Raw genomic sequence first — 15,364 nt, 5'->3', positions numbered from 1 at the left:
TTTTGTAAAGAAGACGTAAAAAGAAATGGAATTGTTATTCTCTTGGCACGAAGTACAAAAGTATTCTGTTTCGCAGCGGTGTGCTACGATGACAGATTTCACCAATATCAATACACGACACGTATACATAGAGTTTACCTCTTTTACATTTAAAGTACTCTGTTAACTCTTCAAAAATGTCTTTATTAGAGACGCAATAGAGATCCGGAAACTGTGCGGTATCCGGCCTATCCGGATGCCAGTTTTCAACGCACTATTAAGACAGCGCCGGATAAATCGGTAGTGTAAAGGCAAAGGGGTATATCTGTCTCGGACCAAATTTTACAGGAGAGCAAAACCATACTTGTTAAATTAAATATTTTTTTCGGATGGCATATCGCTCACTCCTTTCAAGAACGTCATAAATCAAAAAACTTGATTTTTCAGGAGATCGTTTTAAAAGTTTAAAAATATAATATATTGTATTAAAAATAAATATCAAGCCACTTTTTGAACTTTTTACTGTGCAACAGATCTTTTTAGGTAAAACCTGAAGGTTTTTTCTCTATTTGAAAAATATTTAGTATATTTAAAAAAATAATTAAAAAATACCTTTTCTTCAAAATGCAAAAACAACACTTTTTGCCCTGTAGCGGTTAAATATTAAGTTAAACATATGCCTCTTTTGCTGGAATATAGTACATTTTCTGGGCATTCCGAAAACATGCACAACTGAAAATTTACGATTTTTGATTTATGACGTTCTTGAAAGGAGTGAGCGATATGTACATATCTTAATAAAAATAAATCAGCATTGCAACTACAGCATATCCTTTAGCCAGATCATGGAATACACTATTTTAGACATTTTGTGGAACAAACTTAGAAAATGAAAAATTTGACAGATATACCCCTTTGCCATTACAATACAGAAATATCGTCGTATTTTTTGAGAACTTTTATTAAATCCCTACCAACAGCAAAAAAAAGTAACGTTAACAAAATATGGTAATAATTCACTCGGACGATAGATTTTTATTATTATTATGGTATGGAAGGATTTCATTACGAAAATCTGTATAAATGAATGTTTTTTTAAAAATATTTTTATTTAAACCCTTATTCGCACCCCAATGGTGCATAGGGCACTGCATTATATAAAATCAGTATTATCTTGATCGTTAACACATGAAGGAAATGTGATCAGCCCTCCGCTTCAGGTACCAGTCCAGGTGAATTAATATTAGAGTGAAAAAATCACTTATATTTATTTGACCCCCCTGGGAATCGAACCCAGGACCTATAGAACGGTAACCGAGCGTGCTGACCATTACACTACGGGCGCGGAACAAAATGAATGTTATGTATGTAGATGTATGATAGATGTGCGAATAGTGAAATAAGGAAGGAATGCAAAGCTGAGATAAGCATTATCGATAAAATTAAGAAAGGTGTGTTGAGATGGTTTGGACATGTAGAAAGAATGAGTGAGGAAAGAACGGTAAAACAAATTTATGAGGCGAATGTTAGTGGGAAAAGAAGCAGAGGAAGACCGAGAAAAACATGGCACGATCAGGTATGCCAAATACTTGAAAGTGGTCAGGTTAGGAGTCGTAACAATCGGCGGGTATGTATGAGGAGATGCATGAACGTGGAAGAGGCGAAGAATGTTTGCAAGGACAGAGTGGTGTGGCGCTCTATTCTCTCTGCCTACCCCTGCGGGGAAGCGGCGTGATGGTTAGTCAGTTAGTTAGTTAAATGTATGTATAGTCGCTTCAGTTATTTACCGAAATATGAATGCTTACGGATTGTTGAGATAGTTCTAGCAGATATGTAGGTTACTCGAACGCGGCACTATGCAAGGTCGAACAAAACACAAAACAACATCATCTCTCCTTCGGTGTGCCTAAAATACATTCCTCGCGCAGTGACCAACGCAGTAAGTAGTACCTTGTAATTCTACCGTCAATTTGACGAGGTTGCCATTGAACAACCGTCTCGGCCTCTAGTGTTGTTTTTTTAGTAATTTATTTTCATTCGTTGATACGATTATTGTAATGTATCTTTCATACAATAAAATCAACAACTCAAAGAAAATGGTTATTAATTTTTGAATGATCAAGCGCTGCTAGTCCTCCCTGTATTAAATAAACGAAGGAACACAGAAATTACTACGACTTGAATCGTTTCGGTGCATGCAAATCATTAACATTACTTTATTTTATTTTATTTTTTTTTTTTTTCTGTGCTTCATAAATATTTTTAATATATTCAACTTTTAAATAATTAAACGACTTGTGGCTTGCCGTGTACAACAACAAGAAATGATTAAAATATAATTTTTATTTGAAGCACTAACTTTGTGATTTTCCATTTTATAATTAAAACGTAACTTTCTTTTAAAATCACTATAAATATATTATTTTAACTTAATTCTTATGTCTGCCGGTTTCGAAGCTAACCGGTAGACATTATAATTAAGTTACAATAAAAATATATATAGTGATTTTGAAACAAAGTTACATTTTAATTATAAAGACACAATTAAAAAAATAAAACTAGATCTTTGTTTTTGACGCAAAAAAGTGGGTAAAAATTAAATTCTATTTTTATTTTACTAACTTTATAAAATGTCCCACAAAGTATCTGCGAAAATAGTCAAGATAAAAAACGGATTTACTTGAATTTCACACTTGACCACATCTGAAGTATTATTACAATAGTATTTACATCTGGCCTATGGAAGCCTCAAAAAGTGGGTATTATTATTTTTTTATTTATTTCATAGATATATACATTTTTTTGCTATATGTATTAGGGCTCTTTAGGCATGGCCTGTGTTGAGCCGAAATACTTACATATTAATACAATTTTTTAATTTTATTATTATTTGTTTTTTTTTTTTAATTATTAGATTATATACATTACATGCAATACGGCTGTCCAAATTTAAAACACAGTAAGGGACATTTTTTGTAGCAGTTTTTTTTGCATTTTTGGACTAAGTAGAGTCTACTCAGTCCATAAATGCAAAAAAAACTACTACAAAAAAAATGTCCCTTACTGTGTTTTAAATTTGGACAGCCGAATAGATACAATAACAATTTACAGTATAAAGGTTTTACAATAAAATAATTACACATGGACTTTAATTAATTCACTTTCTACCTTGTCCCTTCCAACGAGAAGCAACCATCGACGGACACTGTTCTTAAAGACATGATCACTACTGGAATTCTTAATGGTTATTAATTTAATTTAATTTTCTGTTGGTAGAGATTCAAAACAAACACACATTTCTATGTCTCCGGTCGCTTATAATTTTGTTTCGAATTGCACCCCATTATTCATGAAGTTCTAGTTTATAATAACCAAGTAACGCTCGTCTCTCACATTAAATCCACAGTTTATTGCTTGAGAATAGTTAAAATGAACCATTATCATAATTTTACCGTAAGAAACTTTCACGCTTGCAACAAAAATAATTCATTCCATATTTCATTCGAACGAAATAATTTATTACACATACCAAAATGTCGGCTGTCTAAAATCAAAACACAGTAAGGGACACAGGACAAATCGTGCAGGAGAGCCAAAAAACGTGTTCATTACTTTAAGCGCATGCCATTAGAGTGAGCTAAATGAAAGTTAGCTGAAAAGATGAGGTATAACATCAGATTTAATATTTAATACAGTTAACATATTCTTTAATCTTTATAATTGTTTGTTTTGTTGGGTTGAAATAGGGAAATTTTACAATTTTATTACATTTACAATATTAAAACACCGTAAGAGACAAACTCTTACTACGTTTTAATTTTGGCGATGCGACTTGGTTTTTTAATTGTATTTAAGTAGACTTTTGATAACCAAAGTGGACTTACTGCGTTTTTTTTAATTGGTATCTTAGATTTGAGCTGTATTTTAAAGAATTTTTCTTCAGCAGGTTATGGGGGTAGGTCTACTTAGTACAATAATGAATAAAACGTTTTTCAAAGAAAATGTCCCTTACTGTGTTTTTAATTTGGACAGCCGAGCTGGCTCGACCTTACCAACAGCCGTCATATTCGTCTAACGCTTTGTAGCAGTGCGTTCGTGTCCACCAGGGTTCCCTAATTAACATCTAAGTAACCGAATTTGGTTAATCGAATACCTTACGCAGTTAAATCGAATGACACACAAATATATTTGCCTACAAACTAATTATTGCATTGATATACGGTACGCGTTCGTGTAATAGGATAGGCTTAAAATCTGTCAGCAAAATGACTTAATTTTAACAAAATTACTTTTAAAAAAATTACAAAAATGTAAGTAATATTACTATATAACCACTTACAGACATTTTTGCCCACCGATTTCGAGACGTACCAGTCTCTTCGTCAGGACAATCACTACAACAGCATGCAAACACATCACGACACACATCCCCACACTTACAACTACACTAAATGTTCATCACATGCGGCCCGGGGACCAACATGCACTAAGTATCCCAGTTTAAACCCCGCCAGATTGCAGTTAAAATCCAATTTGAACCATGCCCACTCCCTTCGTCCTCTATATATATATATATATATATATATATATATATATATATATATATATATATATATATATATATATATATATATATATATATATATATATATATATATATATATATATATATATATATATAACGTGGTAATAGTTTTCTTTTGTAAATTGCGTGTAAATAATATGTAAAGTGGGTGTATAATAATAAAATAAACAATGTGTTGCTTTGTAATTAAAGTTTATAATTAATTTATCTTTATAATAATTTTTATATCTATCTATCTATCTATCTATCTGATTCTGACAGTTAATAATATTATCGGAAGTCTTTTGTTTTATTCTGAGCGACGCATGCGGCATCTGGTGGTAGAACTGTTTTATGTAGGTACTTTTTGTAAGTACTTAATAAAATGTATAGGTAGGTACCTAGGTATTTTATTACATATATATATATATATATATATATATATATATATATATATATATATATATATATATATATATATATATATATATATACGCATTTGACTAACATCCTTAGTGCATGTCAGACCTCCACCCTTAGTGCACGTTTTTCTGCTTTGGTGAACAAGTATTGTATTTTAATTTATGTATTAATTTTAAATCAAACACAGATTTTTTGAGTCTACTAAGTTGTATTTTATTAACAAAAACACATAAAAAATTAAATTGTGACAATTGTTTCGCCTTGTATAAAGCCCTAACAAGGCGAAACAACTGTCACAATATATTTTTATGTGTTTTTGTTAATAAAATACAACTTAGTAGACTCAAAAAATCTGTGTTTGATTTAAAATTAATACATAAATTAAAATGGAGTTCTACAAATTAAACGCCAAATCAATAAATAAATAAATAAACAAGTATTGTATTCGGACACACTCAAAATTTGCATTCATTATATGAAGGCACTGTGATCAGTCCTGCACTTTATATTCTAGGATTTAGAAATGGAAACTATGTTATAACGCGATGTCATCATGTGATTATAACGACGATACTTTGAGGACATTTCTAACTTATAGAAAAGAAAATTGAGGTGGAATAGTAGAAAAAGGAGTTTAGCAGTAACGGTCAGGGCATTTAGCGTTGTGTACCCGAACTAGTATTATGGCAGCTTGTGTAACTTGTACATTGTTAAGCTGTCCCTAGAGGTCGAATGAGTAGAAACTGTAATCCAATTAACAAAGTTTGAGGGGGTGTGTGTCGGCAATGCAAACAAAATTTGAATGCGAATCTAAAATCGATCGGGATTAATTTTGAATTGGACAACCCTATTAGATGAGGTATTTTCGAACGGGCGAAGTTTTGTTTTGTCTACCTTGTGTGTAGCTAGCTACCTGGAACATCTGTTAATTCTCTTACTCTGCCTCCATTAATTGCGCAGAATAACGAATAATTTTGTTTTGTTTTCTCCACTCTGAATTGTTAATTGGTTCTCGTTAAATTCCGTCGTTTTCCCTTTATTAGAGAGAATTTCCATTTACTTTTTTCCGCCCTCGAATTTCTCGTTTCGAGAAATGGGTAGATTAAATTCATTAAACGTACATTTATGGGAGCTTTTAGAATTCCTTAGTTACGAATAACTAAGATTCCTATTATTTTTCGACATCTCATCGAAGATGAAGAAGAATATGGAAGTCTGGGCATTTACGGGGCTGACGACCGTCGTCTGGTTTAAGTGATCACTTTACACGCGTGTAACATTCACCAATTCTACCCATTATTGACAACCCGTAAATGCTCAGACTTCCACATTCTTCTTCATCTTTGATGAGATGTCAAAAAATAATATGAGAATAACTCCTGTAATTGGAGATAATCCAGATTTTGTGAACAAGTATTTGGACACACTCAAAATGTTGTAACTAAGATTCCTATCTAAAAGTGACCAAAATATTACTCGTGTTGATATCTCAACATAAATGAAGAAGAATATGAAAGCCTGGGTATTTAGAGACCTTACGACCTATCATAGGCTGAATTAAGTAATTGCCTTGTATACGTATAATATTCACCATTCTTATCATGATTGATAACTATATTTCTCAAATTTCGTAAGTTGTATTTATATGTACTTCGATTGACACCTTTCACACGCGAGTTTTTGGCACCATCTATGGTTTAGTTGGTTTGTTTTTTTACTAAGCAGAGACATTCATCAAATGTATGTAAGATTCTTTCATCATCATCAGTTGAAGTTTACCTCAATGGATGTTTGATATCATAATAAATATTTATTTATTTAATTATTCAAACTTCATGTACAGAAAATACATTAAAATCAATAATCAATATTGATTCCACCACAAATTGAATATACATATATGTATCAAACCCTTACCCGCACCCCAATGGTGCATAGGGTACTGCATCATATAAACGCAGTGTTATCTTGATCGTTTACACCTGAAGGAAAGGTGATCAGCCCCCACTTCAGGTACCAGTCCAGGGTAATATTGAATAAATATTTGAGTAAAAAAATCACCTTTATTTATTTGACCCCCCCCCTCTGGGAATCGAACCCGGGACCTCCAGAACGGTAGCCGAGCGTGCTGACCATTACACTACGGAGGCGGAGAGGCATATATGTATAGTTTAAATATAAATAAAATTTGTGTTTTTTGCTGTTGATATTTTACAAATTGATTAATCAAACATAAAAATATCGCTAATATTTTAAACGCAGTTACTAGAATGTGTTGTTGTGTCACCGGCCCGCCGATGACATCATAATACAGCATCATCATCATCTCGCCATGAGATTTGCTACCTACGCCTTGGAATATTATGAACTCTTTGATCTCAGCTTGTATCGCTCCGAATAAACGAGTTTTTAAACAATATGTATCGTAAATAATAATGGTAAATTTTGATGCTTTCTATAGCGCCATTTTAGTGTAATACTGCCTCAAAATCTGTAAAAAAAACGTGTGGATTGTTTCAATTCGACGTATCGCATGCATGTCTTGTTTTTTTATTGCCAAAATTCCATATGAAATTATCTAATTAAAAAATCCATCTCTGTAATATATTATATAAAATCATACTTAAATCCCTTACCTTAACCATAAATTTAATTATTATTATGCTACTTAAATTCAGTCAATTTAAATACGTTTTGTCAGAAAAATGTAAATAAAATCATGGTTTTCAACCCTTGCCTTGTTGTGTATACGAGTATAACATCAAGAATTTTGTCTAGTCGGCAACAACGAAACCCGGTCACGGTCAAATAAAACATTTGGAAGAAAAAAAATATAGTTGTCATTTTACTATAGAAAATGCAATTCCGCCCAAGAAATGTCAATACAATACTTGTATCTAATATAAGGTTTCTATTTCTATAGATTACTAGCTAAACCACTTTTTAAAAAAACCGCTAATTCGAGAAATTCAGTTTTGGTATCATTTTGAATCTCGGCTCATAATCGCAGAGAAAATTTTAATTATCCGCGCTTCCTCGTTAAAATTACAGTGATTAAATGGCTCGGTTGAATCATCTGTCTGTACAGTACATTTCCAAATGGTTTAATGCTGTCGAAATAATGACATGCATAATCTAATTGCCGGCGTTGGAAAATATGATTTCGCAATCAGCTGTTCGGTGGCCGCCATCTTTGACCACTGTTATACAGCCAGTGCCATCTAGTGACCGTTTGGGAATGTTAACGGCGTCCGCCATGTTTTTTCTCTAGTATAATTTTTATGATTTATTATTTTTTCAACTAAGCGGATTATTATATTGCGTGATAAGGGTTGAAGGATAAAATGTAACCTTTATTTTTGCGACAGAAGAAAAATATATCATTAAACCTTTAATAGTCCATACTAATAATGGGAATATATAAATATTCATTGTACAAAATCTAGTTATAAATATTGTATTGCATTATTATTATTATCGTATTTTATGGCATTAAATATTAATTCATGTTTCTATGTAAACCCCTACTATTGTCACAATAAAATTGTGGGTCCATTCCATAAAATTCTATAAAACGGTTATTTTTTTAGCAAAAAACAGTAATAAATAATTTTACTAAAAAATAAAACCATGTTATGATACTCGTCTTCGATCTATCATCGTACCTTGAATTTTAACATAGCTATCGCGTGTGTTAGACATGTTCAACGATATATTTTCATCTCGTTTGAAATTGGTCAAGAATTGAAAAAGTTACGTAAAAATCTATTATTTGCACGTACAATAAAAAAGTGACCTTTCTTAAAGCTTAACGATACATGACTACGTTTACATTGTCTTTTATCACATAATTTACTAAAAATGTTAAGGAGCGACTGTAATTTTCTACATTTTTAAGTTTTGACTAAATGAGGGTAGGATACAAAAGGCGAGGATCGTCTTAAATTTTATTTTCATATAGCATTATCGTTACAAGGTTATATTATATTAACAGGATTTCTGAATACGGATATAGTTCAGTCAACATTAACGCTTTTTATGATGCTTTTACAGTCTGTGTAAACTGTTATACATTTTTTATTTTCTTGATCACCTCGAAGATCGACCATAACAGCGTTTTAATTGAAATATAAATATTTGACCTATATATTTTTAATAAAACCGTTGCTCCGCGATGTTGCTGCATTCTTTGTTTTTATTCAAACGTTTTTAATTAAAATACAAAACTGTATTTCAATAGCGTATCGCGTGACTTGAAGGCTCTATTCATAGTAAATACCCATCGCTACTACATATTATTACTATATACATCACTAATAAGTTTAAAGTTCCCAGGAAACTCGACTACCATTGTTTATATATGTCAAAGTTCCTTGCTTATCTTACGTGTTCGCTTACAGAGCTTTAAAGCACCTTTAGAACTAAAAATACCTCTCTAAATAAATTCGTACAATATATTATTATCTATTCTGTAAAATAAGTATTTTGTCCGCCTCCGTAGTGTAATGGTCAGTACGCTCGGCTACCGTACTGGAGGTCCCGGGCTCGATTCCCAGGGGGGGAGGGGTCAAATAAATAAGTGATTTTTTCACTCTAATATTTATTAAATATAACCCTGGACTGGTACCTGAAGCTGAGGGCTTCCTTCATGTGTTGATAATCACGATAAAACTGCGTTTATATGATGCAGTGCCCTATGCACCATCACATTCGGATGAGGGTTTGAATGAATGAAAAAATAATTAAACACGTTTATAATTTATCATTAAAGACTTCTGCCAAAGTCAAATAATTCCACAAAACATGTTTTTTCGTTTTTTTTTAATGTTTTATTTTAAAGGTTTTATGGACTATTCATACAGATAACTGGTTTTAAAAATATTCCGTAAAATTATCGATGGAATTATTTTTATTTTTTTTTATAATTTCACCCATTGTGGAGAAAATTGTGAATCACCCAAATCCAATTAGATTTTATACTCAGCTTGAACTTAATTGTACAACATTTAAAAATTAGTGAAAAAGTGTAAAAGTGTACGTGTGTAAAAGTGATCACTCAAACCAGCCTATGACGGTCGTAATCCCTGTAGATGCTCAGACTTCTATATTCTTTCTTATTCATCTATGTTGAAATGTCGAAAAAGCATGTCAACTTAATTGTGTTGCATATGTGTTGACACGTGTATTTTTACCCACTATTCACATTTTTCATCGTTACATTTTTTTTATAGTTCTGAGTTTTGAGTTATTTCAGCACTTAACGTAGTTTGCGTGCAAACGCTGCCCTTTCCAGCTACAATTTGAAATAAATTTATATGCACTTTCGTGTTGGCAGGCAGACGGTGTGGCGCCGTATATTTAAATATAATGTACAGAGTGGAATATTATACGAATGTGTATTATACATAAAGAACTTTTATTCTAATTTATATTCTAAAAACACATTTCTACTTAGTAAAGACGTGAATTAAAATAAAGAGAATTAGTTTTGTACCTATTGTAAATAAATAAAAGTTGTATTGGTAAAAAGGGGTCTTCTCACGGAATTTTTTAAGTTGTTTTTTTTTTTTAAATATTTATTTATTATACATAAAAGCACTTCGGCTATCCAAACTCAAAACACAGTAAGGGACATTTTTTCGCCATACGTTTTTTTGCATTTTTGGACTAAGTAGATTCTACTTAATCCAAAAATGCAAAAAAAACGTACTACAAAAAAAATGTCCCTTACTGTGTTTTGAATTTGGACAGCCGACTTATACTCCAATTTACATTCTAACAACACATTTCTACTTAGTAATGACGTGCATTATAAAAAAAAGATAATTAGTTTTGTATTGTAATTAAATAAACGTTGTATTGGTAAAATGGGGTCTTCTCACGTATTTTTTTTTTAAGTTGTTTTTTTTTATTATTTATTTGCCAGTCACCCAGTGAAAGAATGTTTCTGCCAGTGTCTTAAAAACAAAATAATAACTGAAAAAATAATAACAATTAATACAAAATTTCATAGTTTAAATGCGTTTAGCTTTATCATTTTAGAAATTATGACCGCAATTCAAGAATTAGGTTCAGAAAGAAGGGTGGAGAGTTGGATTCCTGCCCGTGTTAAGCTATTTAGAAAATTCTCCTTCTCTGTTTTTGCTATAATTAATTTTCTAAACGCATCTAAATGGATAATTTCAATTAAAACAAAATGACGTTTTCGCGTTCATATACATAAATTTAAGTATTTTTGTGTTTGTATTTTTATTCATTACACCCTGACTTATAGTATTATGTCAAGAATGTGAGTCTATACTTTCAATAACGCGATGATATTTTTAAGCCATTTGACCCGTTATTAGCCATTCGCGCCTAGCGCTTATTCCGCATCTTGTGAACGTATTTAGTAATGTAGAAATGTTATATGCAAGCGCCTAGCGCGTATTCGTTATCTACTGAAATGATATGTAAACGCCTAGCGCATATTCCTAACCTAAGAAAATATTCTAAATACGCGATTAGCGCGTATTCATAATCCTGTGGAATATTATATGTACGCGCCTAACGCATATTTCTAACCTAGGGAAAATGAACTATATACGCGCCTAGCGCATATTCGTTACCTAGGGAAAATGTACTTTTATGGGGAAAATGAAAAGTACCTATGGAATTTTTATATGATTTACTGATATGGAATTCATGATTTACTGAATTGTTGTATTTTTGCGCCTAGCGCATATTCCTTAGTAAAATGTTGTATGTACGCGCCTACCACGTATTACTAACCTAGGTAAATGCTGTAAGGACGCGCCTAGCGCGTATTCCTAATCCACTGACATGGTAATGTACGCGCCAAGCGCGTAACTTAACCTAATGAAATTATGTACGCGCCAGGCGCGTACTCTGCACTTGTCGCGTTAGTAGAGGCATGTCGACAATGAAGCTCGTATTGTTGCAGCAAGAAGATCGAGCACATCGGCAGGATGACGCAGATGACGCAGGAGGAGATGGTGGCCGGCGCGCGCACCGTGGCGCAGGGGCTGGAGGCGCTGCGCGCGGAGCACGCGCAGCTGCTGCAGGGGCTGGCGGCCGGCGCGCTGGAGCCGCCGCCCGCCACCGAGGAGAAGCAGCACCTCGTGCGCCACACCATCGAGATGATCGAGCTGGGCCTGGGCGAGGCGCAGGTGGGTCCCATTCTCTCGCCTTGACACCTTATATTATTTTATTTGGTCTTCTTCTTCTTTTTCTGTTTCTTCTTATTCTTCTTCGTCGTCTTCTTCTTTTTCTTTTTCTTCTTCTTCACCATCTTATTCTTCTTCATCATCGTCTTCTTCTTGTTCTTATTCTTCTTCTGTTTGGTGTAAGCCTTGTGGCCCGTTTTCAAGAGGGATTAGCCTCCTGCGATGTCGATTCCCAGCTGTCAATCCATCTCTTTGGTGGTCTGCCCGGGAGTCGTCTACCCTGGGGTTGGCCGTGTAGTGCAATGTGGAGGAATTTCTGGATGGTTTCATTCTCCGTGGGCATACCATTGTCTCCTTCGTTTCCTTCCCCACCTAACGACATTATTTATTTGGTAATTTTACAGAATAGTTACATCAATAAAGCCATCACATAAATGAGTTACCCAAAACAAGTACTTTTACTATTCCAGTTTCAAAATTCCACATTTGTAAATTTGTGAAAATACCTGGAAGAGGAACGGAAGGGGGGAAAAGGGTAAAAGGGAAAGGTCAAAGTTCAAGTCAAAGACAAATTGTATGAAACTAGGGATACACCACGATATATGTAAGTGTCACATTTAATCTTCTACCGATTGCGGCCATTGGCTAAAAAACGATTTTTTAACATAACGTGGACATTGCAAGTCGACTACTCAAATAATACTTGTATGGTTCTAAATATCCCGGCGTGGTGCTGGCATGTTTTGATAAATCCCATTATCGGAGAGCAAATTGATGGATATTGTCTATTTACTGGCGAATTTCAATTGGCATTCTTTAATCTACTGTAATTTAAGTTTTAATTAAACGCTTGAATATTTAAATATTTTTTTCTCTCTAGTATTCAAAGCAAAATCAAATCATTAAAATGTCGAGCATCAAATTTCCGAATGAATAGCGTTCATCCTTTTACAATTCGCCGAAAGCTAATACTGGATTAGCATGAAAACTAGCTTTGATGAGAAATTATAATATTGAAGACGATTGTATGAAATTGTACCCTCGTCAAATTGGAAAATCAAAGTAGTTCGATTTTGACATTTTCGATGCTTACTGAATAAACTGATTTATATAATACGACGTTTTTTGTGAAGAAAAAAATATTTAAATATATTTTTATTTTAACAAATGCTAGCTGTACCCAGCCTCGTGTCATTGAGACTCCAATGAAAAATGAAAATCCACATTTTTACATGTTTAATTTTACAATGCTTGTGGTGGTATACCATGTGTATTTTACAAGCTGTCAATTAGCGCGCTATGAGCAATGTTTAGTATCGCGTGTTTTGCTCTTAATCTATTTACTCTTACCCTTATTCGCACCCAATGGTGCATAGGGCACTACACGAGATCGAAGAAATCTTTATTTATACGTTAATTATACGAAGAGAAAAGTCAGCCGCAATAATTATTTTGCACCCCCTATGGATCAAATCCTGGATGAAACTCCCGCTATGAAATCCGAAAAAAATTAAAATATCTTTCAAAAATCTAGAACGAAAATGATTTAAATAATATTCTCTCTGTCGGCAATTTTCTTTAGGTCTTGAAACATCCTGAAAGGCTGAAATTTTCCTTAAAAGAAAATTGTTTTTCTTACCTTTTATATTCCCTTAGCTAGGGCGGCAATATGGATATTTGACTGGCTGAAAAAAATCTAAATTAAAAATCTGTTTTGTAAACAAATCATTCGCCTATGTCAGGGGTAGCAAACGAGGGAACCGCTGAGAAATCATCTAACCTGCTTAAACTTTTATATTAAAATAATTTTATTTAAAGCTTTCATTTAATTGGAAAAATAAAAAGCGATTAAAAGATTACACATCGCTAACTACGAATCGTAATAATATTTTCTTCTTCCTGGCTCTATCCCAACTTATCGTCTTTGTAGACTGTTAGGATCAGCTCTCCTCGTTCTCAGGTCGTAGGTCCTTCTATCATATACAACGTTATCTAGATCTTTTTTATACCATACCCTTTTATTAAATCTCTGAATGTTGTTTAATAGGTTTTTTTTTTAACGTTACTATTTTTGTTAATATAATGTAATGTTTAATTATTGTTAATGTAACTATTGTTTATTATATCATTTTTTATATGTAAAGCTGTACAATTCCCGAACAAAAAATAATAAAAATATAAATGTTATCTTTCTGTAGCATCCATGAATTTTTTGGTCTTCTTCTAGATTTCTTTCGAGGAAGACCCATGGCAATAGCCTGGTTATATAATAATATAGCCAGGCAGTATAATAATAAGTATTTAATATAATATTCTTCATTATTTTTATTTATAAAAAGTTTATTGATGAAATTTTTCTTATTAATCTTGAAGTGAATAAAATTTGGTAGCCTTTGTTTTACTTACTCAAACGATGTGACCCGCGAAATGAATTTTTATTTTTTTTTGTTAAATTACACACTTGCGAAAAAGGTTCGCCATCACTGGCCTATGTCGTCTTTTGAATAATTTTCATAATTTTTTGAAAATTTTTCTTTTTACAACATTTTGAGTGTGCCGAAATACTTGTACACAAATCTGGATTATCTCCAATTAGGAGTTTTTTTTAACATTATTTTTTTGACATCTCAACAAAGTTTGTTATCAATCATGGGTAAAATTGGTGAACGTTACACGTGTGTAAAAAGTTATCACTTAACCAAGCCTAAGACGTTCGTAAACACTGTAAATGCCCAGACTTCCTTATTCTTTCTTTTTTATCTTTTTCATCGCCAAATACGACCCCCGCGTGAACCCCCCGGAGTAGACCGTGAGCCTTGCCGACCTTTACACAAGATATTACCGTCACTTTATCAAGTATGATATATTAACGCGATTTATATTTTACGCAGCCGCCGGTTAATGGTTGTCACGTGGGACATCCCCGTCAACTTTTATCCACAGAGCTCGCGCGAGTCTTCATGATCCCTTTAGCGTACTACTATTACGCATTCATACTTTATTTATTACATTCCTCGACATTTATATTTTGGATATAATGTACAGGGTGGCGCAAAATTAATCACCCTATTGGAAGATGCTATAATTTTCACAAATACCGTCGCACGTCAATTATATTTGACATTTCGCTCACTCCTTCCAACAACGTCATATATTTAAAAAAAAAAAAAGATTTTTCAGGAGATCGTTTTTAAAGTTAAAGATTATAATAAAATGTATTAAAAATAAATAA

At 32.9% G+C, this 15,364-nt stretch overlaps 1 protein-coding gene across 8 annotated transcripts in view; it reads left to right on the top strand.

Moving 5' to 3' along the window:
• Klc (kinesin light chain) overlaps positions 1 to 15,364 on the top strand; it is a 104,490-nt gene that overhangs the window by 48,008 nt on the left and 41,118 nt on the right. For all 8 annotated transcript variants that reach the window (XM_088260353.1, XM_088260326.1, XM_088260335.1 and 5 more), the window contains one exon: positions 11,910 to 12,135. In XM_088260353.1, the coding sequence (XP_088116479.1) occupies positions 11,935 to 12,135 (201 nt within the window). In that variant the 5' untranslated portion in view covers positions 11,910 to 11,934. The remainder of the gene's footprint in view (positions 1 to 11,909; positions 12,136 to 15,364) is intronic.

This window comes from Brachycentrus maculatus, unplaced genomic scaffold (assembly GCF_059751285.1).
Source record: "Brachycentrus maculatus isolate JH-2025_06_01 unplaced genomic scaffold, ASM5975128v1 h1tg000007l, whole genome shotgun sequence".
Taxonomy (NCBI): Eukaryota; Metazoa; Arthropoda; class Insecta; order Trichoptera; family Brachycentridae; genus Brachycentrus; species Brachycentrus maculatus.
This window is presented reverse-complemented; position numbering and strand designations above follow the sequence as displayed.